Source organism: Choloepus didactylus, chromosome 7, assembly GCF_015220235.1.
Source record: "Choloepus didactylus isolate mChoDid1 chromosome 7, mChoDid1.pri, whole genome shotgun sequence".
Lineage (NCBI taxonomy): Eukaryota > Metazoa > Chordata > Mammalia > Pilosa > Megalonychidae > Choloepus > Choloepus didactylus.
Window position 1 is genome coordinate 122,067,253 of NC_051313.1, and position 27,844 is coordinate 122,095,096.

Sequence of the window (27,844 nt, forward strand, 5' to 3'; positions counted from 1 at the left end):
CTTCTGCCTCAGTTTCTCTCCTTGATGTCCCCCCCCCCCCCCTTTTGATTCCAATCTCTTTGGGCTCTGGTCTCCCAGCTTTCTCTTCCCCTCCCAACTGTCCTCCCGCCAAAGTGGCCCCGGCCTCGCCCATCTACTCCCACCCCCTTACTTCTCCTGTCTGACCCCTGGCTTCTCTTTTCTCTCCCACCCGTCTCAGTCCTCTTCCTGGCCCTCGGTCTCGGCCCCTCTCCTCTCACCCCGATCCAGGGCTGCCTTCTCTTTGTGCAACCATCTTTCTCCACCTTCATCCCAGACTCCCTGTCTCAGTGCCAACAACGCCTCTGCCTTTGGCTCGGGTTCTCTCGCCCCTACCCTAGTCTCCAGTTTTCCTCCCCGGCGGGTCCCTCAACGGGGCTCGGTCCCCGCGGGTGTGAGCGTGTGCACCAGCGCCTCTTTCTCTCCTCCCTCCGGGACCCGCTCCCCTCCGCCGCCCGCCCCCCGGCGCTGTGGGCGGTCCAGGGCGGGGCCGGGATCCGGGGCGGCTCCCGGGGCTCGGGTTGTGGGAGGCGCCCTCTCCCCGTCTCCCCCTCTCTTCCCCCCGCCCTGTCTTCCCCTGCACCCTCCTTCTTCCCTCCGCCCGGGAGCTTTCCCCGGTCCCCGGCGCCGCCTCCTTTTCTCCCGGCTCCCGGCTCCCGCGGCCGCCGCCGCCCCGGGGAAGGAGAGACGGGGGTGGGGTTTGCAGAACGCGAGAGAGGAGGGGAGAGACCCCGGCCGGGCGGGAGCCCGGATTCGAGGGGAGGAGGGACGGGAGGAGGGACACGGTGGAGGAAAAAGGAGGGGGAGCGGGGAGGACCGTCTGGGCCTGGGGCCTTGAGGCCCGGGGAGAGCGGGGCGCTGGGCCGGCGCGCCGAGGTAAGAGCCAGGGCCCGGGGGAAGTCGGGCTCGGAGAGGGGCGCGCGGGGGAGGGCCGGGGGCCTGGGGGGCTGGGGGAGAGGAGGAACCGCGGGGAAGGAATCGGGGCGCGCTGAGGCGGCCGATCCGGGGAGCGTGGGTAAGCGGGCTCGGGCGAGCCGCGGGGACGCGGGCGAGGAGGTGGTGAGAGGTGGAGTCCCGGGAGGGTGGGGGGCCGAGGGAGGCAGGAGGAGGGTGGGGACAGGCTTTCTCTCCTCCTCTCCCCCCACCCCACGCCGGGCTCCGCCCCCGCCTCCTCCGCGGGGCGCTCTCCTCGTCCCCAGGCTGAGCCGGGTCCGAGTCTGGGAGGCAAAGAGAAGGGAGGCCGGGCCGCCTCCCGGGTCCGGGCCGCGCCGGCGGGGCTCGATCGGGTTCTCACGGCCGCCTCTCACTCAGATGCTGCTGCTGCTGCTGCTGCTGCTTCTGGCGCCGCTCTTCCTCCGCCCCCCGGGTGCGGGCGGGGCGCAGACCCCCAACGCCACCTCAGAAGGTGCACCCTCCTCCGGCAACCCGAGCCTTCCACCACCCCACACCCCACTTTCCCTTTCCCTGCATCCTCTCTTTCCTGGTCCTTATCACGATCTCCTCAGCCCACATAGCATCCCGGCCCACAATACCTGGCAACCTCTTCTGCTCGGCCCCACTTTACTACTCCTGGACTCCTTCCTGCTCATCACCCCACATAATACCCAGCACCCCCCTTTCCCTGCCTTACTTTACTACACTAGGCCACCTTTCCATGACCCTACATTATTTTCTCACCTCCCCCCTTTCTTGGCCCCACATTACTACCACAATTCCTCCCTTTCCTTGTTCCCACACTACTGATCAGGTGGCTTTATAAGGCCCCCTCTCCTCTCATCCTAATTCAGCTCAAATATCCTCACTTAGCCTTTCTGACAAATCTCGCTTTCCATATCCTTCACGATTTATTAATTACTTTTCTCCATTACCACCAACTGACACGCATCCCTCCCCACTTGTGGGCTCTCTCATCTGCCTTAACCCTAGTCCCAAACGCTCTCTCCTTTAGACCAGGGCCCTGAACTAGCCTTCACTCCACTCACCCCAGGACCACCCCCCCCATCCCTTTCCCTCTGTCCTCAGCCTGCCCACTGACCACACCCTATGCTCCCTTGTTTCTGGCAGCTGACTCCTGCCTTTTCCTTTTTTCCACCCTTCTCTGCATGCTTCCCCCAACTCATCCTTCAGGCTGCCAAATCATACACCCTCCCTGGGAAGGGGGCATCAGGTACCGGGGCCTGACGCGGGACCAGGTGAAGGCTATCAACTTCCTGCCCGTGGACTATGAGATTGAGTATGTGTGCCGGGGGGAGCGTGAAGTGGTGGGGCCCAAGGTCCGCAAGTGCCTGGCCAACGGCTCCTGGACAGATATGGACACACCCAGTCGCTGTGGTGAGTAGCCTCAGAAAGTCCCTCTCCTCTTCAGGACTATTGCTTTTCCTGCCCTAAATTTAGCATTACCACTTGCAAGTCAGCACTTTAAACTGTGTAACCAAATTCACAAATACATTTATTGAACAACTGCTATGTAAAAGGGACTTTGCTGTGAGCAGTTGGAGTTGGTTACATTGGCAACCTGCATCTTTCATTTCACCCTTCCTTCAGTAGGCCACGGACCATTTGAAAAAATAACTTTTGATTATTCACCTTGTGAGTTGTTCTTTTGAGGATGTGCTTAGTGGCAGACTAAGCACAAAAATTCTAAAATGATTTTATTACATTTTTGAATACCTCTGTCTCCAATCCAGGAAAAAAATGATTTAATGTTAATATAAGCCAACTATAACAAGAAAGGCAAATCTGATTGTGCATCCAAAGTCATATACATTCACACATTTCAATGCCAGAGAAACGCCCACTTTAGCTGACTTTGAAGAGACCCCATTTTGTGTGCTTATAGCTCCATCTTGGGTTCCTACAGTGGAAATGCCTTTTCCTTGTTTTTTTTTTTTCTTTTGGGAATGTGTGGAATTAAGGGAAGTGGAAACTAGGGAGGCAAGTCCTTTTTAAACCTGATTTCCTGCAGAGTAGACTGTTTGTTCACCCAAGCCCCAAGGAGACTCCTTCCCCTCCACAAGGGGAAGGCACCTTCTCATACTCGCCTCTCTTTTTATTTCCCTATCTCTCCACAGTCCGAATCTGCTCCAAGTCTTATTTGACCCTGGAAAATGGGAAGGTTTTCCTGACGGGTGGGGACCTCCCAGCTCTGGACGGAGCCCGGGTGGATTTCCGATGTGATCCTGACTTCCATCTGGTGGGCAGCTCCAGGAGCAGCTGTAGTCAGGGCCAGTGGAGCACCCCCAAGCCCCACTGCCAGGGTGAGGGCAATCGCTGCCTGCATACAGCTGATGAGGGCGCTTGTGTGAGGATGGGAGTGGGGTGGGAACTGACCAGGGGAAAGGACAAGGGTGTTATACTAAATGGGACTTGGGGAGGTAGAGGTAAAAGCTCAACTTTTTCTTCCCTTCACCTGCCTTCAACTTCTTCCTGCTGTCCCCAGTTTCCACTTTACCTACTTTGGGGGCTTCCTTTATCTTTCTCTTTTTATTTCTTTTCCCCAGCCCCAATTCTTGGGCCTCATATTTTCTCTTTCTTTTATGAATTCCACCTGCCTTCACCCTTCTTAAGGTTTAAATACTCTAATTTCTCTTAGCCTTAGTCCCTTTCTCTAAAGTTAGAACTTTCCATACACCACTGTTTTCTATAATTGATCCCTCTCGTTTGATCTCTACCCTTTCATTATATTATTGAATTCTGGTAAAGACAGAAATAAATCCTATGTGATATTTAGAAAAACTTATAAGAATGGAAAGGAGATCTGGGTTTACAAAGCCCTAAAATTGGGGCAGAATTGTCAGAGCATTAAGGACAGCCCAGGGATGGGGTGGGAAGGGGACAGTTCTTCTGTATACCCCATTTACCTCCCAGGCAACCTCCATCATTCCCCAGGGGAATCAGGTGTCCCCCATCTTTTTGCTGACTTATTCCACAAACTTCCTCCTTTCCTGGGCACCTAGACTCTCTCCCTCTGCAGCGAGACATCCCATTCCTTTGCCTTAGACTTCCTCTACCCTTATAGACTCATTCAAGACCAACCAGCCTGCCTTTCCTCACTTAACTCCATTATTCTACCTCTAGTTTACCATTCCATTCTGGAAGTCGGGAGTCCCACCTAGGAGTGGATTTGCCATGAAGCTAATGAAACTTAGGCTTCAGGGACCCTCATGTACCACATTATTAAAAGAGGGGCCTCTTTTAATAAAGTGGAGGGTTCTAATAATGTGTTCACATGATCATAGATTTTTGTAAAAATTGCAAAAGATATTTTAACACCAATTGGTTAAAACCAATTGTATTTGTAATTTGTGATTTTTTTTTCCTTAAAGAGAGATCTCCAATTTTATAATCTTCAGGCCCCACAAAACCAGGAGCTGCTCCTGCCTTAGCTTTTGGCACTCCTGTCCCAAATTCTGTTGTCCTATGAAAAATAAAAGAAGAAAATCGAGTCCTGACTCCCAGCCCCACCTTACTCTTATCCCCAGGCACCCTCCCCTCAGAAACGCAGGCTTCTGCCCTCCCGCGTCTTCGGCATGGACAGGTGTGGGTGGGGGCTGGGGATCAGGCCTGGGAAGCTGGGCGCCAGTGGTAACTCTTCTCTGATCCCCGTCTTTCCTGCTGCCAGTGAATCGAACGCCACACTCAGGTGAGATAAGAAAACCTTATCGCGTGCGCTGCAAACCCCTCACTCCTCACTCTTCACCCTCCACTCCCAGGGATCCTGCCCTTAGGCTGTGGGGGTTCCGTCCTTCTCCCACCTCCCCACCCACCCACCCCAGTTTGCGGCGGCTCCCCTCTCTCCCTACCTGTTTTTTTTCCTGCCTCCAGACCCGGTTTTCCGCGGGGCTGCGGTCCCTCCCATCTCTCTGCTTGGCTGCCCTTCCCTCGGCTCCGCCTCCTCCCCGACTCCGCTTCGCTGCCGAATGGCAGATCCCCAGCAGGGGGCGGCAGGGTGCTGGGAGATCCTGAGCCTCCACCTCCTCTTCCTCGGTGGGGTTCCTTTCTCCCCCGCCCCTCCCTGGAACCTTCTCCTGCCTGCCCCCTCCCTAGGATTTCGCCTAACGCAATCCATCAGCCCATGACAGCCATCTCAACCCGGGGCCAGGCCTCTCACTCTCAACTCCTCCCCACTTCCTTTCCCTAGCCCTCTTTTCTTGTCCCGTCGTACTTGATCGGTCTTCGGTCTATCCAGCCCATGTTCCCTTCCTTTATCCCTCACACTCTCCATACCAATCTCCCCACGCAACTCTTTCTCCCCCAAACTGTCCCCATCTCTCTCCCCCTCTCTCCCTCACGGCCCTCGGTCCTTCACCCCATCTATCCAAACTCCCATTTCAGATAGTCGAGCGCCAGCCTCTTCTCCTGCGTCTCATTCCAGTCCTTCTTCCCCATCCCTCTCTCTTCAGCGCTGCTGCCTCCCGCGGCTTCCTCCGCCCGCCCCGCCCTCCTGGCACGCCCCCTCCCCTTTTCTCCACCCCTAATGCCCCCTTGGATGCCCTTCCTCGGCAGTTCCTTCGCTCTTAAGAGGTCGCATCCCCTGTCTCTCTGTCCCCCTCCCCACCCTTTCCCTGTGGTTCCCACCTCAGCGCTCGCCTCCATCCCCGCCCCCTGCCTCCCTCCCCATCTCCTGCCAGCCCACCCCCCGCTTCCCGCTGCCGCGCGCCGCTCGTGACGTCAGAGCCCCCTCCCTACCCCACATCTCCCTCCTCCTCCTCCTCCTCCCCTCGGTGGGTCAGTCAGTCCGCGAGGAGAGTCCGCGGTGGCGGTGGCGGGAGCCGCGGGGGCCGTAGGCAGCCAACCCTCCTTGCTTCTCCGGCGCCCTAGCCCCCTCCTCCCCACGAAACCCGGGATGGAGGCGCCTCCTCGACACCCACTCAGCAGCCCTCCCGGGGAAAAGTGTCCCCCCTGAGCTCTTCCCCCTCCCCAAGCAGCTGCCTCGGTCCCCACCCCCACCTTCGCCATGGGTCCGGGGGTCCCCGTGGGGTGGTCTCTGCCGCTCCTGGTGGTGATGGCGGCGGGGGTGGCTCCGCTGTGGGCCTCCCACTCCCCCCATCTCCCGCGGCCTCACCCGCGGGTCCCCCCGCACCCCTCCTCAGAACGGCGCGCTGTGTACATCGGGGCGCTGTTTCCCATGAGTGGGGGCTGGCCCGGGGGCCAGGCTTGCCAACCCGCGGTGGAGATGGCGCTGGAGGACGTGAATAGCCGCAGGGACATCCTGCCGGACTATGAGCTCAAGCTCATCCACCACGACAGCAAGGTAGCCCGGGACATGCGGGTGGGTGGAAGTGGAGGCCTGGGGGGCAGGGACCAGCTGCACGCGCCTCAGTCTGAGTCCCCGGAGTCTCAGATTTGCAAAGGCAGACCCCTCCCGTGGGTGACTAGCAGGAGAATGGGCCGGGGTTGCGGGAGTTTGGGGAGAGTCGCGGGGGCTGGAGGTTCAAGATGAGAGGCTGGGGGTTCAAGATGGTTAAGCACGCTGGAAGGCAGACCCTTCTGCCCCACCCGGAATACCCGGGAGTGAAAGCTGAGGGTTGGGGGAACTGGGGATGAATTTAGGGTACTAGTCCCTCTTCTTGGGGAGTAAACTAACCCTGGAACTGGTTGGGGGTTGGAGGGACTGTCAGAGGTGGGGAGCTGGATCAGGGGTTTACATTTACCATGGTAACAAGGTAAGTCTTGGCGTAGGTTGGGCTGGAAGGAATAGAAACAGAATGAGGAAAATTTCAGGGACTTGAGAGCTCTAGTTTATCATAACAAACAGCAAGGTAACTGTGAGTTCTACCTGACTCTTTCTCATGCCACCACCCCAGTCCTGTTTTGGATTCTGGACTGTGGGACTATGTGGCATCTAGTGGTTGGGGATGGGAAGAGGCAGTGGGAAATAGATTGGGTTAGGGGTCCAAAAGGGAGCCCCCACAATAGCATGGGGATGGAGAGGAGTCAGGACACAGGGAGAAGACACAGGGCACAGAAAAGAATGGCAGTGGGGAACCAAGAAGGAGGAGCTGGGGATACCCAGAGACCCAGGGACATCCTGAGGAACTTGGGGCCTGAGCTTAACTTCCTTTATAGCATTCTGGCCTCTAGGATGTGGGAAGGCAATAGGATCTAGGGTTAGGGAGGAGGCAGAAAGAGAGGGGGAAGGCAAGAAAATTTGTGTTCAGGGGTAGTGGGGAATGGTCTCCTATCCCCTACACAAATAATTGGGTATGTGGCACAGGGAAGGGAGGAGATTTGGGACCTCAAATTTATCCTCTCTGACAGGTGGCCCAGTGACTAAAGGGATTGGGGGAGGGTGAAATGAAATGGAGTACAGAAGGTGAGGATTTGGTGATTTCACACCTCGGATGGACAGGATTTATACTCATTTTTTAGGACAGTAATATAGACCTAGAATTAGGTATGTGAGTGGGGAGGGGTCAGAAGTGGGGGTGAAGGGCACTTGGGGAGAAGAGAATACAAGCAATGGTCAGAGCTTGGAGAAAAAAGTTCAGATATCTCCTGACTCTTACCTTCAGTATTTCTCTAACTTCGGTGTATATAAGACTCACCAGAAGAGTTGGTTAAAAATAAAGGTTCTAACTCCTTGGTCAGGGATAGATGCCAGGTATCTGCGTTTTTCACCGAGAGAAATCCTGCCTCAGTGGATGCCTGAGCTGTAGCTAACACCAGGATACCTATGGGAAGAGCCAGGGGAAAGGCATTAGGTACAAGGGTAAGGGAGGCAGGAAGAGAAACGGAGGGTCAGATATGTTGGGGAGAGAAAACTTAGAGAGCAAGAGAGACAATTGGCTCTGGGGTTGGGGGTATAGGGAGAGAGACAGGGAGAGGTGAGTGTAGGCTTTGCGATGGTAGGGAGATGGGGGAGCCCTGACTCTGAGCTCAAACTCATCCACCATGACAGGTGATTCCCTGGAGGAGCTGGGGGAGCAGATGGGGCACCTGGGAGAAGAGAGCTGGAGGAGAAAATAGCAGAGGCAGCAAGGGGAGATGGGAAGGCAGACAAACTGGAAGGTGTCATTTCCTGCCTGCAAATTCAGGTCCTTGCAAAAGCAGAGGAGAGAACAGAGGAAGTGTGTTGGGGAAGGGTGAGACTCACCTAGTTTCCTGTCCCCTGCACAGGTGCAGGGAATCTGCAGTGAGGAATAGGGTGTGGAGGGGGAGAGGGATATAAGAAAAAATAGAGAAGTAACGAGGAAACGAAAGATGAGACATTGGGCAGCATGCATTGTCCCGTTTGTATATATACTCTGTGTCTCATTGTTCCTATCAACTTTTCCCTCATGCAAGAAATGGAGGGGCATTGAGGGGGCTTTGGAGAAGCTGAGGGCAGTGTCTGGAGTCATAGGTGCCGTGGAGTCATAGGTGCCGAGAGACTGCAGGGAAGTGGTACCTGAGAATGGAAAAGAGTTATAGAGATGCCTGAGTGGGAGGGACAAAGAGAAAACCTGAGAGTGTTGCTGAGCACTGCCCTTAGCAGAGGTGGGGTGGGTGGGACAACAGGGAGCTCAGGTGAGCCTGGTTCTTCAGCCTCTGCCAGCCTCCCCTGGCTCCCCCTTCTCCAGCTTCCCAGTGTCCCAAATGTCAGGCCTCAGTAGGAAGTAAGCAGGCCCTAGGGGGGGCTCTTTTATTTCCTTTCTACTTGCCCCCTCCTCTCCGTCTCCCCAGTCTCCCAAGCCTCCTGTCTGTGCCCCCTCTGCCCTCGCTCCCCACTGACTTTTATTTCTTCTCCACTTCCTTTGGGGCTCCAGCAGCTTCTGAAATGTCATGTTTCAGCAGGAGGGGAATAGGCAGTGGGAGACCCATGGCTGAGTCTTCCTCCCCCTCTTGCCCTCCTCCCTGTCATCGTTCCTTTCCTACCTAGCTTTCTGCATTATTTACTTTCCCTATCTCCGTGCCTTGCTTTCAGACACCCTTAAAATCGTCTTGTTTGTTGAGCGCTCCATTCTGTTTATTCTCCCCAGGTTCTTTCTCATCCTTGATTCCCACTCCTCCCCCCACCCCGCCGTGCCCAGAGTGTCTTTTTTTTCTAATGGACCCGTCAAATGTCAGGGCCCAGCAGGAGGGGATAGAGCTCTGGGCAGGACTCCCTAATGGTCTTGTTCCTGTTCTCTCTTGTGTACTTATCATTAGCCCTGAAAAGAGATGAGGGAGAGAAAAATGGAAGGTGGGGAGGGGAGTTTACAGAGGTGAGGGAGTTATTTTCATAACGTGGCTTTGAGGAAGCTGTTTGGGGGAGTTGAGGAGGGTTTATTCATATTCCTGTGGACTCCTCTACCCACAGATGTTTGGAGCATAGAAGCGTAGAGTAAGGAACAGGGGTGATGGCGGGAAGATGGGCTTGGGTTGTCTGCGGATGAGCTGAAAGGAGGGAGGGCATTATATGCGTTAATACGGAAGGAGGGGTGTGCAGGAGAGGATATGATTAGGTTCCAGATGGAGGAAAGAGAGGGGTGTTGGACGAATGAAGAGAAGCAAGAAACTTGACAGGAAGAGATGTCAGGAAGAAGAAGAAAATGATACTAATGACGAAAGGGTTTCAGCAGAAGGCTGGGCAATTGAGGAAGGGACGGGGTGTTGCCGGGGGGGAGGGACCCAAGGAGAGCCTGCCCTTACCCCCTCCGTCCTCATCTAGTGTGACCCAGGCCAAGCCACCAAGTACCTGTACGAGCTGCTCTACAATGACCCCATCAAGATCATCCTCATGCCTGGCTGCAGCTCCGTTTCCACGCTTGTGGCTGAGGCCGCCAGGATGTGGAACCTCATTGTGGTGAGTAGGGCTGTGGGGGTCGGAAGGTGGGGCTGTTCCCTTCTGAGCTGTCCTAAAGGAGGGAGGAGGGTTGTGGGCTTGCATTGAAGAGGACTTGCTAGGCCTGCTACCGAGATTCAGTGTCCGCTGTGGTCCTCAGCCAGCTGGCATCCTAGCAACGCAGGCCAGACAAAGCTGCAGCTGACCTCGTTCTTCATGGGAAGGAACTGAAGTCAGACCAGTGAAAGCATCCTGATTTGAGGGGTGTGTGGGCCTTCCAAGGGGCGAGGGGTGGCGTGGGGAGAAAGGGGTGGGGAGAGAAGCCCAGAGGCAGGGGCAGGGTTAAAGGAACTCTTAGCCCATGATGAACACACCCTGGTGGCTTTCCTTGTACCTCTCAGCTGTCCTATGGCTCAAGCTCACCAGCCCTGTCAAACCGGCAGCGTTTCCCCACGTTCTTCCGAACTCATCCATCAGCCACACTTCACAACCCTACTCGTGTGAAACTGTTTGAAAAGTGGGGCTGGAAGAAGATTGCTACCATCCAGCAGACCACTGAGGTCTTCACGTCGGTGAGGAGGGATGGGCTAAAGGGAGAAGCGGCTGCCAAGCCCACTCCAGTGGAGAGCCCTGTGATGCAGCATTCATGTTGGGGGGAGGGGTCTTGATTCTTTATCAAAAGAGAATCTATGCCGAATGCATCAGTGCATGTTCTTTCTGTAGCTAGAGAATTGAACAAGATTAGTTTTCATGATCCTCTCCAACTTTCTGGTGTTATGATTTTTTTTTCCCCTTTTGATGTTTTCTTTTCTTCTGACACTTACAAAATGACTCTGCTCTCTTAAATAAAGTAGGCTCACTTCAAAGTTGAGGCAAGAGAAGGGAGGGAATATGAGATAGGAACCCAGGAAAGTAGTAGATTCCAGAGGCACTCAAGAGAGATGGTGGGTACAGAAATGGATGCCGGGGCTGAGAGAGTGGGGTTCAGGCTGACAGAGAGATACGTGCACGTGGGTAGTTGATGTCAAGAGAGGGATGCCAACACAGGGAGAGACTGTGATGTGGAGGAGGAGATTTGGGGAAGTGGAGGTTGACAGTACACCTGAAGTGGGCTGCTTCCTCCCTTTTATTCTATTCTTTGGGTCCTCTGTCCACTCTTAATGTTCAGTGACTCTTCAGTCCTCAACCCACTTTCTCTGTGATTCAGGCCGTTTGTCTTTGATCCTTTGTCCATCTGCCCACTGGCCTCCTGAGGACAACATCATTCTGTCTGTATCAGATCCTGCCTCCTCTTTTCCTGGTTCCACGGTGTTTTTGCTCCCCCCATTTTTGCTGTCAGTGGTAGGAGTGGGGTGAATGGGGTGACTTACCCGGACACAGGTCCTTAATGTGGAAGCCACATCCTAAGATTCCAAATGTTTCCCGCTAAACTCTGCCCATCGTGAGGACAGAAGATGTTTGTTGGAGGAAGGTTCAGAACGGCTGCCCCTTTGCTTTGAGTATGCTGTCCCCAGTTGGCATCTCTGGTCCTTATCCATTGTGCACCCCATGTTTTTCCTATTTCTTTCTCATTTCCACCCAAGACTCTAGATGATCTTGAGGAACGAGTGAAGGAAGCTGGAATCGAGATTACTTTTCGCCAGAGTTTCTTCTCAGATCCAGCTGTGCCAGTCAAAAACCTTAAGGTGGGATGGCTAGGAGTGGTGGGCTCACCCTGGAGGTGGGCTGGGGGTGGAGCAGGGGCAGTGGTCAGTTAGAGAGGAGAGCTGGGGGTGGGGGTGTGGGTTTTGATTCTGTGAGGCAGTTGCACCTCCTGGGAAAGATTAGCTCCTTCTTTCAGTTGACATTTATTCGCTACTCATTGAACAGAATCCCGCACTGAGCACTTTGGGATGGAAAATCAAAGGAATGGAAGTGCTTGGCTTAGCCCTTCAGGCGCTTGCAGGTGTCTCTCAGGAGCTCTGTTTGTCTCTCCATTCTATAGCGCCAAGACGCCCGAATCATCGTGGGACTTTTCTATGAGACTGAAGCCCGGAAAGTGTTTTGTGAGGTGGAGTTGGAATCTGAAGAGGGAAGGGGACCGGTGGGCTCTTAGCCTTGGGTTTCTCTTGGGGTCTCCTCTCTGGTCTCTGCTTAGGGTGACAACACACAATCATATCTAAAGTGATGAGTAATGTTAGGTCCCTGCCTGCTGGCTCTGACTCCATCCCTTGACTTCTCACACTGGCACATTCTCCAGATCTCATTTTTCTACCACTTTGTGTTTCCTGAGGAGCCCATGAATCCCATCTTTTCTGACTGCTGGAAAAGACCATTCAGAAATAGAGGGGCTGAGGAAGAACTTAGCAGGAGATATTGTCGGACCTTCCTTACCACCCCAAGGCTTTTAATTTTTTTTAAATTCTGTTGATTTTTTCAGATTCCCCTGAGAACAAATAGTGTAAAGTGAGATAAAACAAACAAAACAAAACAAGGCAAAACCCCAGCCCTCCTTCTTCTCTGTATTCAGGTGTACAAGGAGCGTCTCTTTGGGAAGAAGTACGTCTGGTTCCTCATTGGCTGGTACGCTGATAACTGGTTCAAGACCTATGACCCGTCCATCAACTGCACGGTGGACGAGATGACCGAGGCAGTCGAGGGCCACATCACCACTGAGATTGTCATGCTGAACCCTGCAAATACCCGCAGCATTTCCAACATGGTGAGGGCGGGGGGTCTTAGGGGCTGGCACCCGGGCAGGGCAGGGGGACAGGCTTGGGGTTTGTAGGCACGGGGGAGGAGAGGGGCCTCTGCCCGCCCTGAACTTGTTTGTCTCGTGTTTCCTGTGGATTCCACCTCTGCTCTGACTTCCTCGGGTAGGAGAGAGAGAGAGAGGAGAATGGTACGTTCAGTACGCCCCTGATGAGAGGAAGGGCTGTTACCATGGAAACAGGAGCAGTTGGCAAGAAGTCAAATGAGAGAGGCGTTAATGATAATATAGACGCTTGTATACGGAAGCACACCTTTACAGGAGCGCCGTTCCTGGGCATTAATGCGTTTTATTTTCTTGACGTACTTTAGTATTTCAGAGTTGCTATATATTCACTCCTGATTGATACTCAATTAGCTTGGATCCTGATGCTTTCTTGATGACTCTTTTTTTAGAATATTAGATGTGAAAGGGACTTTTGAAATCATTTAGCAAGCTCTGGTGCTAGAATATACAGCTTCTGATTTGGGAGGGCTGGGGCTTCTGATTTGGTGAGGGACACAAGTGAGGTTGAGGGATATGAGGGATGAGGAAAGGCTGCTTTCTTGCTCAGCACCATGTCTTAAAGAGTACTCGAGTCTCGGGTGAGCTTGATGGGGCAACCTATGGTATCTGCTTATTATGCCAAGTTTAGCCTCCAGGTCTGGAATACCTGCTTTGGAGAACATGCTAGAGGGCAAGTTAATGGTTGTAAAGCCCCCAAATATCTTATTAATAAAAGTTGTAGTAATATATATATTTTTTATTTAGTAAACCAGGAGCTTAAGATATGATTTCAGTGATCACCAGAGCAGTGCTCTGATGTAGATTTATAAAAATCATTTCCATTTTATAGACCAGGAAATGGAAACTCAGAGAGGTTAAGTGACTTGTCCCAGCCCATGCAGCTATTAAATGGCCAAGCTGGAATGCAGAACTAGTTGAATCTAACTCCAAACCACTCTGCCCCATCATATCTCATGGAAGATTGTGAAACCTGACTAAAGAGTTTGGGCTTTTATCTGCTAACACTGTTTAACTGGTGACAATTTTTGATCAAGGGAGAAAGAAGATTCAGGAAGTTTCTTCTGGCAGTGTGAGGGAAAGACCAGTTGCCATGTGGACTCTGATCATGTACACTGTCCTGGGACATTCTAAGGGGATTCTATGTTTAAGGTATCTTGGCTTTGAAAAATACAGTGGAAAAATTCTGGAAGGTCATTTCCTATAGAGCATCCTTGGGAACCTGGGCAAGAAGTGGAGCTGGCAACGGAGGCAGGAAAGGCTTGTTGATGCTCTGAGCCCAGGACCTGCCAATCACGGCTTTTGTGGTATAGTACAGAACTGTGTAGGGAACTAGAGGAGCCTCTGACAGGAGGCAGGGATCTGGTTGCAGGTGAAGAGGGATGCCTGGGCTTTAGAGGAGGTTGAGTTGGATGGTCTGTTTCTGTCTCTGTTTCTAAAGAAAGATGTTGCCTGCCTTCAAGGCCACCTGGCCTGCTGGCAACCTAAAATGAAGGGGGGAAAGCTGAGATTTTCCAGAGAAGCAGAGTAGCCTAATAACTGATTTAGGAAGACATTTTATTGAGTCAAAAGGACCAAGAGAGGTGGATCCAGGGACAAGGGTCAGACCTAGGGGATTAGAACCTAGAGACTTAAAAAAGATGCAGAGGTGCCTTCACTCCTCAGAATGGTCCATCAGAATCACCTGGAAGGCTTGTTCACACAAAGATTGCTGGGCCCCTCCCCTAGAATGTGCATTTCTAACAAGTTTCCAGGGGTGGCTGCTGCTACTGGTCGGGGACCACACTTTGAGAACTCTTAGAGCAGTGGTTTTCAACTGCAGGTGATCTTACCTCCCACCCCAGAGACATTTTGTGATGCCCAAAGACATCTGTGGTTGTCACACTGGGAGTGGAAGATGCTACTGGTATCTAATGGACTGAGGTCAGGGATATTGCTAAATATCCTGCAATGAATGGGACAACCTCCCCACAATTGTTATCCTGACCAAAATGTTAATAGTTCCAAGCATGAGAAAACTTTGCTTTAGAGAAAGTCTTTGGGGGCCCGGTAGGGAAATGGAGAGTAAAATAGGGTAGTTTTAGGGAGATATTATAGATCTGGAATAGAGGTGAAGATGGGGAGCAGCATATCTGAGGATGACTTTGTGAGTACATTCTGATTAGGGTAGAGATCCCATCAGACTTGGGTGCAATACAACCAAAAACTACCTCTGGAAACACATTTGAGATCATGTTGGGCATCCATTCTCACATATAGAGAGTCAGTCATGGCTGGTAAAAATTAGGATTGTAAAGTTACACTTGGTTAGTTCATTAATTTCTGTGCATTGTGGAATTTCTGTTATTCAGTTTTCCTTGAGGACTACGGTAAGAATTTTCTTTGAAAATTTATACTCATATCTTTGCTGACCGAAGGGGAAAGATTGTTTTTTTATACCTTCAGTCAAGTCTGGGGTGGGTGGGATGGGAAAGAAGCAGGGGGTGTGAGCAGATTAATCCCTTCCCATCTGGGTGGTGTTCTTAGTGGTGCTTACTTTGAATTGAGGATTGGAGAGACCACACTGAAGGTCTTGGCCGAGTGCTGGCTGCCAAGCAGATGCTCTTGGAGAGAGGCAGTTCAGCATTGGGTAGGGTAGCTGGTGGGAGTATGGACTTTAGTACCAGGCTGCCTGGGTTTGAATCCCAGCTCAACCCTTTCTATCAGTATAACTTTAGGCAAGTTGCTTAACTTTTCTGTGCATGTATTTCTTCATCACCAAAATGGAGATGATACTGGCACATACCCCTTTGGGTTTTGTATGAGGTTGAATAAGTTGATACATGTAACTTATGAAAGTGTCTGGCACATAGTAAGGACATTATTAATGCTAGCTATTATTATTATTATTATTCTATAATAATAGAGGAATGACATTATAATAGAGGGATGATATTATTGAAACAATTCAGTGAAAGAATTAAGAGGACATGGTGATTTGAAAGAGTCTAAAGTTTGAAGCTCAGGTATTGGGGAACGTTGGGGTTGAGGAAAAATCAAGTTTAGTTTTGGGTATTTTGAATTTGAGGTGATTGGACATATAGTTACAAATGCCTTAGAGTCAGCTGGAGATATATGTCTTGAGATATTGGACTAGAATTATAGATCTGAGTGTCAATAACTAAGGTGAGGCTGAGAGATAGGGAAGTTCATTAAGAGGAAATATAACTTACTTTATACTCAACATGTTATACATGTCCTTATTTCATCCTTATAATAATTCTTCAACGTAGTTTATATGATTCTCATTTTAAAGCTGGACAACCAGTTATTGAGGTTTAATAACTTGTTTGTGATTACATAGCAAGTAAGTGGGTTAGTTAGGATTTGAACCTATTCATCTACCCATTTATCCATCCAATGGACACGTATTGTTTGTCCATTAGGGGCTGGGCACAGTGTATGCTGTAGCTAGGGATTAAGAGAATAATGGAGCTTGGATGAATCCATCATCAAAGGCAGTAGAATCCAGGTCTGTCTGTCTTCAATTCCGAGGCTGTCTCTACTCACCACACTTCCTACTTCCTCTGCATATCCCATTCCCCCATGTCTTCAGAAAGTTGAATGGAAGAAAAGTGGGCAGGGCTTGGGGAACAAAGATTTATATTTATCCTTCATTCATTTATTCATTCCTTCATTAGAGTGTATGCGTTAATGCATTCCAAATCCAAACAGACTTATTTGTGGAATGCCATTGTGTGTTTCTTGTGCCTTGCCAAGAGGTGACCACTGAGCCTTTTCCTGTGTGGTTTCTGGGAGGTAAGGAAGGGCAAATTCAATTTTCCCCAGTATATGGGAGACGTTTCCAGAGATTAAGCAATTTATGTAGATTATTTAGCCAAACAAGGTTACTGTCAGGTATAGAAATTGAGGTCTCTTTATCTATTTCATAAAAAAATCAAAGGAAATATTCTTTTTACCTTTCTTTAGAAAAGAAGGTTGAGGGCATGGGGTGTGGGTAGGGGTTGAATAAATGACTTCAAATATGTATTTGTATCCCCAGTCTCCACTGAAAACTCCCTATGAGGCCAGGGACTGAAAGTGCACCAGGATGTCAAAAAGTTAGCATGCTAATTGATAACTTCCTTGTTGATGGAGATGTGAAACTAGGAGAAAGAGAGTGAGGAACACTATGGCTTCATTTTTTCTGGGACCTTTTTGAATTAGAAGATCTGTCAAGTACTGGGTCAACTCTGCTGAGAAAGTCTGAAGGATGAGAAAACATTAACAAAGCAACTCTTCATTGGAATAGCCGTATCTCCTCCTTTGCTCTATTTCTACTCTCCATCCTTCGCCATTCTTTATCCAGTGTGTTTATTAATTAAACTCCTATCCGTTAGTAGTTCTGAACTAGCTGCTGTACATAGTAAGACTGTTGGACCCAGCTAATCCTTGCTCTAGTCTATAGCTTCTGACCTCAGACAGATATAAGGATATAGTTCAAGATTTTGAATATACATGTGCTCAACCTGACAACACGAACACAAACCATCCTTCAAGTCAAAGTGGTGGAGCTGGGTGGAGAGAGAAGTCAGAATTAGCTGGGACTTGCTCCTTTGTCCCCTTCCTCCACTCTAATGCTTTCCTCTCATTTTTTCCTCCCCAGACATCCCAGGAGTTTGTAGAGAAACTGACTAAACGACTTAAAAGACACCCCGAGGAGACAGGAGGCTTCCAGGAGGCGCCGCTGGCATACGATGCCATCTGGGCCTTGGCGTTGGCCCTGAACAAGACATCTGGAGGTGGCAGCCGCTCTGGTGTGCGCTTGGAGGACTTTAACTACAACAACCAGACCATTACTGACCAAATCTACCGGGCAATGAACTCCTCCTCCTTCGAGGGAGTCTCTGTGAGTTACAGACACTTCCTTCACACTTCTCTGTCCTCTGTTAGAGAGACCCCCTCAGAGGCTCCTTCTCCTCATGCATTCTCCATTTTTCTCAGTTACCTCTCTGCTATAATCAGGAGAATAGGGAACCCCATAAAAGTCTTTCCTGCATTTTTTTTTTCAAACCAGTCCAGATATTTATGAGTCAGATGAGAATCATAGGATTTTCAAAAGAGAAACCATTTGAAAGGCCATCATTTTAAAGTGGAAAAATTAGTGCTCAGAGGGATTTAGTGACTTGCTCAGGTCACACAGCCAGAAGCCAGGCCTGCTGGTGCTCTGTCTGGGGATTTTTTTTCCCTTTCAAATCTCACTGATGAGGCTTCTTTTCAAAAGAATAATGTTTCCAGAATCTAGGGTATGGGCATCTGGGGTATGTCCTATATGCAGGCAAATGCCATAAATAGCATTCATTCAGAAGCTCAATTACATCAAAAACATACGGATTGAAAGAGCCCCCGATGTTCTCTTTTCTCTTCTGCTTTTATTCCCTTTGCCTCCCTCTGCATGATTCTCCCCCTCAGGGCCATGTGGTGTTTGATGCCAGCGGCTCTCGGATGGCGTGGACGCTTATTGAGCAGCTACAGGGTGAGTGCAGGGGCGGGAGGGGGCGGGCAGGCTGGGACTGGTGAGGGCCTCCTGCCGGGGAGGAGAATACCAGGGGACATCACAAGATTGCCAGTGCCTCCTCCACTCCTGCCCTTCTTTCTCAACAGTGGTAATAATAAAAAGGTTCAGTATGGGTATGTCTTTCTGAGCTGCAACAGTTGTATTCTTGAAAGGGGCATGCAAATTGAAAATAGTCATTCCCTTTTCCTGCTGTCTTCTGTTTTAATTTCAGAAGTTTCCCTTCAGTTGACTTGGGTTGAGAGTTTAATGAGCCATCAGTGCATACTAATGGGCTCAAGGAAAGTTGAATCTAGGAAACCTATATTCTAAGGGAAGCCAAGGAATGTCTTTGCCATGCAAACCATGACTCCTAATTTAGCTATAGTGTATATAATTGGGCTTTTCTAGATTATATTACTTTAAAAGTTAGCACACTTATGTATTTGCTAAACTTCCATGAGTTGATCTTCCAACTCCACCCCCACTCACGGCCTCTTATAGCATGGCCAAGAGAGCCATTTCTTGGCTGCCTGTGAAAAGTTTCTGCCTTCCCTTCTCCCCAACTCCCACATCTTCTCAGACTTGCTTTGTATTCAGGACAAGAGGAAATGGACTTCAGCCGTGGTGAAAGGGGTGTGAGTTGGCTCTTGAAGGAAAAGTTATGGTAGCCAGGATAGTTCTAGAGCAGAAATCTTAGGAGGGGCTGAATTTCTCTTCATGGCTCTTTAAGAGACAGATGTAACTTATCCAAGGAATTAGAACCCAAGCCAGTGGAAGAGAAATTTCTAAAATTAAAATGAAAGCCACTGGGAAAATAGATCCTGTGGTTCTATGATGAGAGGGAGAACAAGCAGAAATATGTTTAAGGCTGTAGCACAAGAATCAACGTGAGAGACGTCTTGCAGGGGGAGGTGTGAGACACCGGAATGGGTGGCAGACATACTGTGGAGGCTTCCCTGAAGGGTTTTAAACATAGAAGATACTTTTATTTATTTGAGTTGCCTTGGGAACCACCTTATATTGCTTTTAAGGCAGGATGCTGATTCAAGCAACCTCTCAAGGTCCCTCCTTCAGGGGCTCAAGTGAAGGTAAAATCCGTTGCTACAATGGAAAGTGGCTTTAGGGAAGTGGGAAGTTGAGAATGCCCAGGATGGGTTCCTCACCTACTCATGGCCAATCCTGTTGCCATCCACCCAGGTGGCAGCTACAAGAAGATCGGCTATTATGACAGCACCAAGGATGATCTGTCCTGGTCTAAAACTGATAAGTGGATTGGTAAGTGCGTCCTACCTGCATTTCCCTTCAGCCTCTCTGAACAACCGAGGAAAAGGGTCATCCATTTGGATGAGGGTGGAGCATGGCAGGGAGATGGGCCAGGGACTGGGGTTCAAAGAGAGTGAATAAAGCCTCCAAGATGTGGGTAGAATAAAGCTTTCCAAGCTGTCTTTGGAAAGGGAATAGGTGGTTGGGAGCAGTTGTACTATTAAAAATTAAAAATAGTACATGGCTGGAATAACTGGGGATTAGGGCAGGGGTTGGGTGAGAGGTGAGAAATGGAAACTTCATGTGGGTTTCCCAGATGTCCTGGTGCCTCTATATACCTGAAACATTTTGCAGCTACTTCAAGCCTAGAGCCATCTCTTTGTCTCAGGAAAATGGTTGCTTACACCATAGGAGAGGGTGCAAAACTTCAGTGTAATTGTCTTCTGCTAAAATGTGCTTTTAAAAGAGGGCAAGAAAGCAATTATTCTTTGGGTACTTTGTAGGATAAATAATAGAAAATGTGAAAGATACTGATGGTGGACAAAAGGTAGGGCCTACTATAAAACAAAGAGATTGGCAGTGATGGATGGAGGAGAGGCTCAGCCATTGAACACAGCTGCCATCTGTCCTGCCCCACTAAGACCTAGTAGTTCCCAGTACTGCCAGAGGTGTTGTTTTTTTTTTAACTTTTATTTTTTAATAACTTGAATTTAGGACAGCATTCCAGTGTTCTGTAGTGCTATAAATGCTGCATGGCCTAAATTACACTAATTTTTTTAAGTGACACAAATTGAAATTAATTTTTTTTTTTTGGTGATTCTTCAACAAATTTGAGCTTCCTCTTAATAATAACTGGGAAACACCTTGGGAATATCACTCTGATAAAGTTAAAATTGCAGATTAAATTTTTCTATTTTCTTTTTTTTTGGCTAAGTTTAGGAGGCCAGCATAGATACTTTGAGGCTCTTTAGCTTTATGATTCGATAAGTGTCTGTAATTGTTTGCAGCTTCTAGTTTGGATTAGGAGTGACACCATAACGTGAATTCCTCAGCTATCCCCCTCCTCCCCCTTCCTTTTCCCTTTGCTGGAAATAGAAAGAACAAACAGTAACAACAACAACAAAATACCCTACAATTTTGGCGATGCACCCCAGCGTTTCTCAACCTCTGGACAGAACATTTGCTCCATTTTCTCATTTCATTTCTGTTTGCCTCATGAAAGCCTCAGGGTCAATGAGCAGTCCATCCACAACAGCCATTATTCAGTGGAGTTAGGGTGTCAGTTCTCAGAGCCAAAGACGTGAGTGTCCGCCAGCTTTCTGTCCTTTGCTACTTTCTCTGCCCATCTTCATTCCTTCTCCTCCTTCCTTTCTCTTTTCCCCTCATGCTCTCCTGTGCCATGCAGGAGGCTCCCCTCCAGCTGACCAGACCCTGGTCATCAAGACATTCCGCTTCCTGTCACAGAAACTCTTTATCTCCGTCTCAGTTCTCTCCAGCCTGGGCATTGTCCTAGCTGTTGTCTGTCTGTCCTTTAACATCTACAACGCCCATGTCCGGTAAGTTTCTCTTCGGACATTTTCCCTGCTTTATCTGCCTCCCCATGATAATGTCCGTGCCCTTTGAAGCTCCTCTCTGAAGTAGAGGAGGGAGTGAGAATAAAATCTGTGTAACTGCTAAGGCCGTGTACCATAGTTTTTCATGCTGACTTACTGCTTTCCCAGTGACCGCTGAGAATGGAAGGGGGAAAACCAGATTTAACTCCCATCCCTGCCCCAAAAGCAGCTAGCTGAAAAACATAAAAACCTTTGGGGCCAAGTAACCCAGTCTTGGGCTCTACATAGAGTATATGCTGGTGGGTGCTCTTGCTGCTGGGAAGCCCTCTGCAGAGCCACCTCCAGCCCCACGACAGGGTTGACTCTGTCTCAAGCCCCTCCTCCTGCTCCAAGCCTGCATTCCTTTAGTCCTGTAGCTCTGAGGTTGGGTCAGGCCCTTGCCTCTGTAATTCTGCTCTCTCTCTCTCTCCCTCTGCCACCCTCCCCACCTCTGTCCTAGTTATATCCAGAACTCACAGCCCAACCTGAACAATCTGACTGCCGTGGGTTGCTCGCTGGCATTAGCTGCTGTCTTCCCCCTGGGGCTGGATGGTTACCATATTGGGAGGAACCAGTTCCCCTTTGTCTGCCAGGTGAGGAGATGGTGGGAAAATACCTTGCAGAATGTGCCTTTCTCCCTCCCCTCAGGGGCACCTGCCAGGATTTGTGGTTCCCTCCCTGTCCTTCCCTTTCCCTGACTTTTGCCCCCGTTCTCTTCTGTCTCTGTCTGGTTCTGTCCTTTTTTCTTGGCCACCAAACCTTTCATTCTGTAGTTCATTTGTCGGTTCCAAGGTTGCCATGGCATGCCTTTCAGAAAAGAAGGAGGTACTAAAGATGAAGGAAGGGGGTCTGTACAAAGAATCCCTGAACAAAGATGGCTTGTCTGTGGTGTGGGCTCAGAAAAGAACTGTGGACTTCCCATGGGAGCCTTATTTGGGGTTTGGGAGGATGGAGGCAGAGCTCTAACTCAACCACAGGGAGAGTTGGGGGAAGGGACCCCTGGCACTCAGGGAAGAAGGTCTCTGGGACTCTTGGTGCATGGAAGGCTCTGGGCTGTGGGGAAAGGCTGGCTTCTGTGCACAGCAGTGATGTTTGCAAGACTTTTCGCTCTGCTGGTGGGAAGCACCCACCCTCTTACCTGATTCTACCCATCCTTAGTCCCTCTCCTTCCTCTGCCCATGCCAGTCCTGATCCTGCATCCATGCACACAGTCTGCACCACACACACACACACACACACATACACATACACACAGTTTGTCAGGAGTCGTCTGTTCCCAATGAAGCTATTATAGTGGGAAAGGCAGTCCGCCAACTGCAGTGCAATAGGAGAAGCACCAGAGTAGGGGATCTGCACAAAATGCTGTGGGAGCAAAGGAGAGAAAGCTGCTCACAGTCGGAGGGGTGGGCAGACTCATAAAGAAGGTGGAGTTTGAGTCTTGAAGGATGCATGGGATGTAGTCAGCTGGAGAAACAAAAGAAGGTCATCCCAGGGGCATAAGGAAGATCTTGTGGCTAGACAAAGACATGAAAGAGTGAGTGGATCAAGGAAGGGGGAGCAGTTCAGCACGGCTGGAGCATGGGGTAGGTGAGGACCAGGAAAAGTGAGTTGGGACAACAGGGTCTTGTGTCACATCCAGAACTGTTCAGGCTGTAACCTGTGGGCACTGGGGAGCAGTCAGGGTGCTTGGCCATTGAAACTAGGAGGTTTTAACAAGATCACCCTGGTGGCAAGGTAGAAGATGGATGGGGGGAGTTGGTGAAGTAGGGACACCATCCCGTACCCACCCCTCCCCACTCCCCCATTACCTACTGGCTGTATCCTGCCTACTTTGCCATCTGGTCCCTGCCCACCCTCCCTCCTATGGCCCTGGCCCCTTCTGCACTGCCCTCTCTCCTTTCCTAGGCCCGCCTCTGGCTCCTGGGCCTGGGCTTCAGCCTGGGCTATGGCTCCATGTTCACCAAGATCTGGTGGGTCCACACTGTCTTCACAAAGAAGGAGGAAAAGAAGGAGTGGAGGAAGGTGAGCTGCTTCCCATTGCTCAGCCCCCAGCTCCTTCCTGGGGGTGAACGGAGACTCCTGGGGTGTGGAGGGTTATCCCCTGACGTGCCTGGGCTGTGTGTGTTTATGCAGACCCTGGAGCCCTGGAAGCTGTACACCACCGTGGGCCTGCTGGTGGGCATGGACGTCCTCACTCTGGCCATCTGGCAGATTGTGGACCCCCTGCACCGAATCATCGAGGTACCCCTTGAGAGGAGGCACTGGGGTCGGGCTAAGTGGAACTCACACAGTCAAGGACTCTAAGGCCATGTGTGGTCCTGAGGAATAAAGCTGCTCAGTGAGAGAGTGCTTTCTAGCCTTCTGTTTGTCAGCTGCTCTCCCCCTCCTTCCTAGAAGGAGCTCCACCAGAGGCCTCTGGAGTCATCTGAAGAAAGGAAGTGGTGGGATCTGGGAAAGATGTGTAGAATTTCCAGGTGTCATGGAGAGTGGGAAACAGACGCTTCCAGTGAGTTCAGGAGAATGCCTCTAGGCCTAGAGTGGGACTTGGCACCAGTATTGAAGGTCTCATAGGAAGGAAGGGGCAGAGTTGGAGTCAGGGACTGAGCAGGCATGGAGGGGGTAGGGAAGGCTGGCAACCATCTTCCCTATTTCTCCCTTAGACTTTTGCCAAGGAGGAACCAAAGGAAGATATTGATGTCTCTATTCTGCCTCAGCTGGAGCATTGCAGCTCCAGGAAGATGAATACTTGGCTGGGTATGTGAGAGATGAGGGAATGGAGGGGAATGATGCAGCAAAGGCAGGAGGGATGGGGCAATGACGATAGGTTTGAAGGGACAGGGTCTTTGAGAAAGGGAGCGGGAGCTTATGTCATACCTGTTTGAATATCTATCTCCCTCTTTGGCATTGCACTCATTTTTTCTGAGAATAAGGGAGAGTTGGTCCTTTGCTGTGAGGAGCTCAGGGGACAAAGCAGGGATGAAGCAGAACTTGGGTTTACAGAGGAGCCAGAGGGGTTGCCCCATCCCCATCCCCATCCCCATCCCCATCCCCAGACCTGACACCACCTGTGTCTGGTGAGCTGCCTAGATTAAGACCAGGAGTGTGAGATTATGGGTTTGGGCCCCTTTGGCCTTGTCAACGTTGCTCCATCCATGAGCACAAATGGGAACCCTACACTCAGCCTCTAACACCATTTTCCCACCTGGAGGGTAAGTGGGTGAGACCTCGTGGTGGTCCAGCATGACTCATTCCCAGCTGTTCAGCAGGCTATAGCCTGACTGACAGCTGCTCATGACCGTTATCCTCTTGTGAAAAATGGCTCCTAATCTGAGGAGGAAGTTGGGTGGATGGTGTGTGGGGGGACACAGGGAGGTGTGTGCTTGGTCAGAGGGGCAGGATTGGAGATGAAGGCCTTTTTGTTGAGGAGCTAATAACAAGGAACAGCAGTAGGGGAAGGGCAAAGAGAGGCTGAGTGGGGAGCTGGAGAGCCTTGTTGCCCAGGTAACCCTTTCCTGCCCTCCTAGGCATTTTCTATGGTTACAAGGGGCTACTGCTACTGCTGGGAATCTTTCTTGCTTATGAGACTAAGAGTGTGTCCACTGAGAAGATTAACGACCACCGGGCCGTGGGCATGGCCATCTACAACGTGGCGGTGAGCTGCCAGGACTTCTGGCCCTTGACCCCGTGGGCTGACGAGAGCAACCTAGATGTAGTGAAGTGGGAAGAATCAGCCACTAGATCCAGAATCAGTTGGGTGGAAGTCTTAAAAGTTTTCATGCCTTAGATTTGGAAAGCACTGTAGTTTCTAAAGCACATCACAGACACGTTCTTTTGGATCTTCATGCAACTGCCTGATGAAGTAAATATTAGCATCTCACTTTATAGGCAAGGAAATGGAAGTACAGAGAGGTTAAATTGCTCAACCATGGTCCACAGGCTGGACTCTGGATTGGGAATCGAGGCTTTCCACCTGGGTATTCTTTTCTGCCAGGAATCCCTGGTGATGGACCCTGAATGTGTATCTAGAGATCCTGGGAGCTCCTGCCTGGAGGGAGGGGTTGACACGGAGCTGGGAAGTCATCTGGGACAGTTTAGATGGGATTCTTTTCAATCTGGAGTTGAGGATGATCCCAAATCTGGATCCTCTTCAAATGGAATGGCCACCAGGAAACTCGGGAAACTGTCTTCAGAGACTGTCTTCTGGGGCAAGAAAACTCTGGGTCTTGTCCAGCTCTGGGACTCCCTAATGCAGACCTCCGTCCACCCCCTACAGGTCCTCTGTCTTATCACTGCCCCCGTCACCATGATTCTGTCCAGCCAGCAGGACGCAGCCTTTGCCTTTGCCTCGCTTGCCATCGTTTTCTCCTCCTACATTACTCTGGTTGTGCTCTTTGTGCCCAAGGTAAGGGTCTCTCCAAGCCCATGTCCCCTCCATCCCCTCTTCCCACCTCTCTGCTCCCCTGCCCTTCCCTGCCTCCTCTTCCCACTTCACCCCTTGCTTTGGGCCCAGCTTGCCTCTCTTGCTTTCATTCCACCCACCTCCAACCCACCATTGACGCCATCCCTGTCTGCCACCCCACGCCCCATTTGATTGCCCCCAGATGCGCAGGTTGATCACCCGGGGGGAATGGCAGTCCGAGGCACAGGACACCATGAAGACGGGGTCATCGACCAACAACAACGAGGAGGAGAAGTCCCGGCTGTTGGAGAAGGAGAATCGCGAGCTGGAAAAGATCATTGCAGAGGTGTGTGGGTGAGGGCAGCGTGTGCCCTGCGTCAGGCTTTCTGAAGCAGAGCCTGGGATGGGGCTCAGTGCTCATGACTTACTGAGGGAGGGTCTCGGGGGAAAACCTGCCAGGGGTTGAGTGGGGTAAGGTAGAGTAGGGTAGGGGTAAGGGTCCTGCGAGGATTCGGTCTTAGGTAGATTCTAGTGATCTGGCGAGGGAGGGTGCCTGGTTTGACCCCTGATTCCCTGATTTGACCCACTTGAGGCGGGGGGCTGGCCACTGGCTGTGGGTGGCAGGTTGGGGGAGGGGGCAACTTTGAGTTCTGCAGCTGTACTCACAGCAGCTGGATGATGAAGGCGCCACCCTGGAAAGGGGATCTGGGGGCCCCCACAGTGTCCACTAAGCCCCAGAATGTAGTTAGGGGCTAGCTGGCCTTGCAAGAAAATGCATGATTTATCGGAAGCTGTATGCACTGACCTTTCTCCCTTTTTCCATTTTCTCCTGTTTTTTTTAAATTTTTTTTCCTTCCTTATTTTCCTGATCTCTTCTACTGGTGCCCTCATCATGGTCTTTTGTCCATCCTTGTTCTTTTCTGGAGTCCTCCTTTGTAATGACTTCTGTCTATCTACTCCATCTCTCCCACATGTCTTTCCACGTTGTTTATCGCTTCCCTTTCTCCCCACCCCCACATTCCTTCTCCTTCTCCCACTCTCCCAACTGATTTTCCTCCTCCAGAAAGAGGAGCGCGTCTCTGAACTGCGTCATCAGCTCCAGTCTCGGCAGCAGCTCCGCTCCCGACGCCACCCCCCTACCCCCCCAGACCCCTCTGGGGGCCTCCCCAGGGGGCCCCCTGAGCCCCCCGACCGGCTTAGCTGTGATGGGAGTCGAGTCCATTTGCTTTACAAGTGAAGGGGGATTGTAAGGAGGATAGGCCAGTGGGGGGAGGGGAAGGGGAAGGGAGAGGGGAAGGGTGGGGGACTTGGGAGGAAGCAGGGGATCCCTGTCCCCACTGGGGAACAACATGCTCTCCAATCCCACTGCTTGTACATACAGGTCCTTCTGTGAGTCCCAGGGTTATCTAGGTCTCCAGTACTCTGAATCAGACCTTGTCCCTTTTCTTCATTCACATAATTGTATATCATTTTTTCATAATTTACTTTGTGCCTTGCTTGAAGCTACTCATTCACTGACTCCTTGGCAGCCTCATTACATCCCTCTCAGAAAACATTTCTTCTGTCTAGTTGTCACGGCAACCCTCAGAAGCTCCCGTCGCCTTTGTGCTCTGCTGCCATCCAGCAGGGATCTCCCCACGAGTGCTCTTTCTACCCCTTCCCTCTCCCCATAACCTCCTTCCATCCTCTTCGCCCCTCCACACATTTCCCAAGTCTTGTTTCCCTGGACTTCTGCTTCTTCTGGGGACTCATTCTTCTCACCAGGGCTCCCATGTTCCTTGCCTCAGCTGTGTGCTCACAGGCATCCATACAGCCTCGCCTCTCCTGCTTGCTCCCGTTGGACACTTCATGTGCACATTTGCTTTTTACATGTGCATCCTTCAGCCTTCCCAGAGTCACATGTGCTCCTTGAGTACGCTCTGCTATCTGCTTCTCTTGTGCCCTGTGAGTGTTTGGGTAGGTGTGTGCAGTTTGTCCAGCATGCTCAGTCATATCTCCTCTACTTGCACAATCCATGCTTATCCATGTATTTTCCCCGAGTGCCCTCGCAGTACCTTTGCACCTTAAAATCACTGCATCCTTCCATCCTTCCAGCAGAGCCATTTGCACCTTCCCTGCACATTGTTATGCACTTTCCTCCAATTCACATGTAATGGGGACATCCTCACCCCTCTCCTTGTCACACTTGGTCTCCACTCCCACGTTCCCCTTCTCTCCTTGGCACTCATATACCACTCTCGGTCCACTCACAACCATCCTCTCCCACTGTCACTCCCTTTGTTTTTTTTTTGGTGGGGGGCAGAATTGAGAAGGGAGGCATGGGGCGCAGGCTTGGAGAGCTGCTTCCCGTGGGTAGTTGGTGAGAATTCTGACCAGAGGAAGGCACCCCTGCCTGCTTGGATGGACAGATGGACCGATGGGACAGGAGGTAGCGTCCCTTTCACACTGTGGTGTCTCTTGGGGAAGGATCTCCCCGAATCCTCAATAAACCAGTGAACAGTGTGAGTCAGCACCTTGTCCTCCCTTCCTGCGAACAGAG

General features: G+C 50.9%; 1 protein-coding gene across 1 annotated transcript; it reads left to right on the plus strand.

Moving 5' to 3' along the window:
- Positions 1-833: 833 nt before the first annotated feature.
- Positions 834-27,814, plus strand: GABBR1 (gamma-aminobutyric acid type B receptor subunit 1). Its single transcript, XM_037843505.1, has 23 exons — positions 834-894; positions 1,330-1,423; positions 2,146-2,349; positions 3,090-3,275; positions 4,640-4,660; positions 6,111-6,271; positions 9,650-9,784; positions 10,165-10,335; positions 11,347-11,448; positions 11,748-11,813; positions 12,273-12,464; positions 17,161-17,403; positions 17,967-18,030; positions 19,249-19,326; positions 20,720-20,870; positions 21,367-21,499; positions 22,812-22,928; positions 23,040-23,147; positions 23,567-23,660; positions 24,431-24,558; positions 25,180-25,308; positions 25,508-25,651; positions 26,369-27,814. The coding sequence occupies exons 2-23, from the start codon at positions 1,330-1,332 to the stop codon at positions 26,540-26,542; spliced, it is 2,895 nt and encodes a 964-aa protein (XP_037699433.1). The 5' UTR covers positions 834-894; the 3' UTR covers positions 26,543-27,814.
- Positions 27,815-27,844: the final 30 nt, after the last annotated feature.

What these genes read in the sequence shown, in the direction of transcription:
- GABBR1 (XM_037843505.1), top strand. Translation starts at nt 1,330, where the DNA reads ATGCTGCTGCTGCTGCTGCTGCTGCTTCTGGCGCCGCTCTTCCTCCGC. An exon ending in GGATGTGGAACCTCATTGTG is followed by an intron (nt 9,785 to 10,164) that starts GTGAGTAGGGCT and finishes TGTACCTCTCAG; the next exon opens with CTGTCCTATGGCTCAAGCTC. An exon ending in TGGCCATCTACAACGTGGCG is followed by an intron (nt 24,559 to 25,179) that starts GTGAGCTGCCAG and finishes CACCCCCTACAG; the next exon opens with GTCCTCTGTCTTATCACTGC.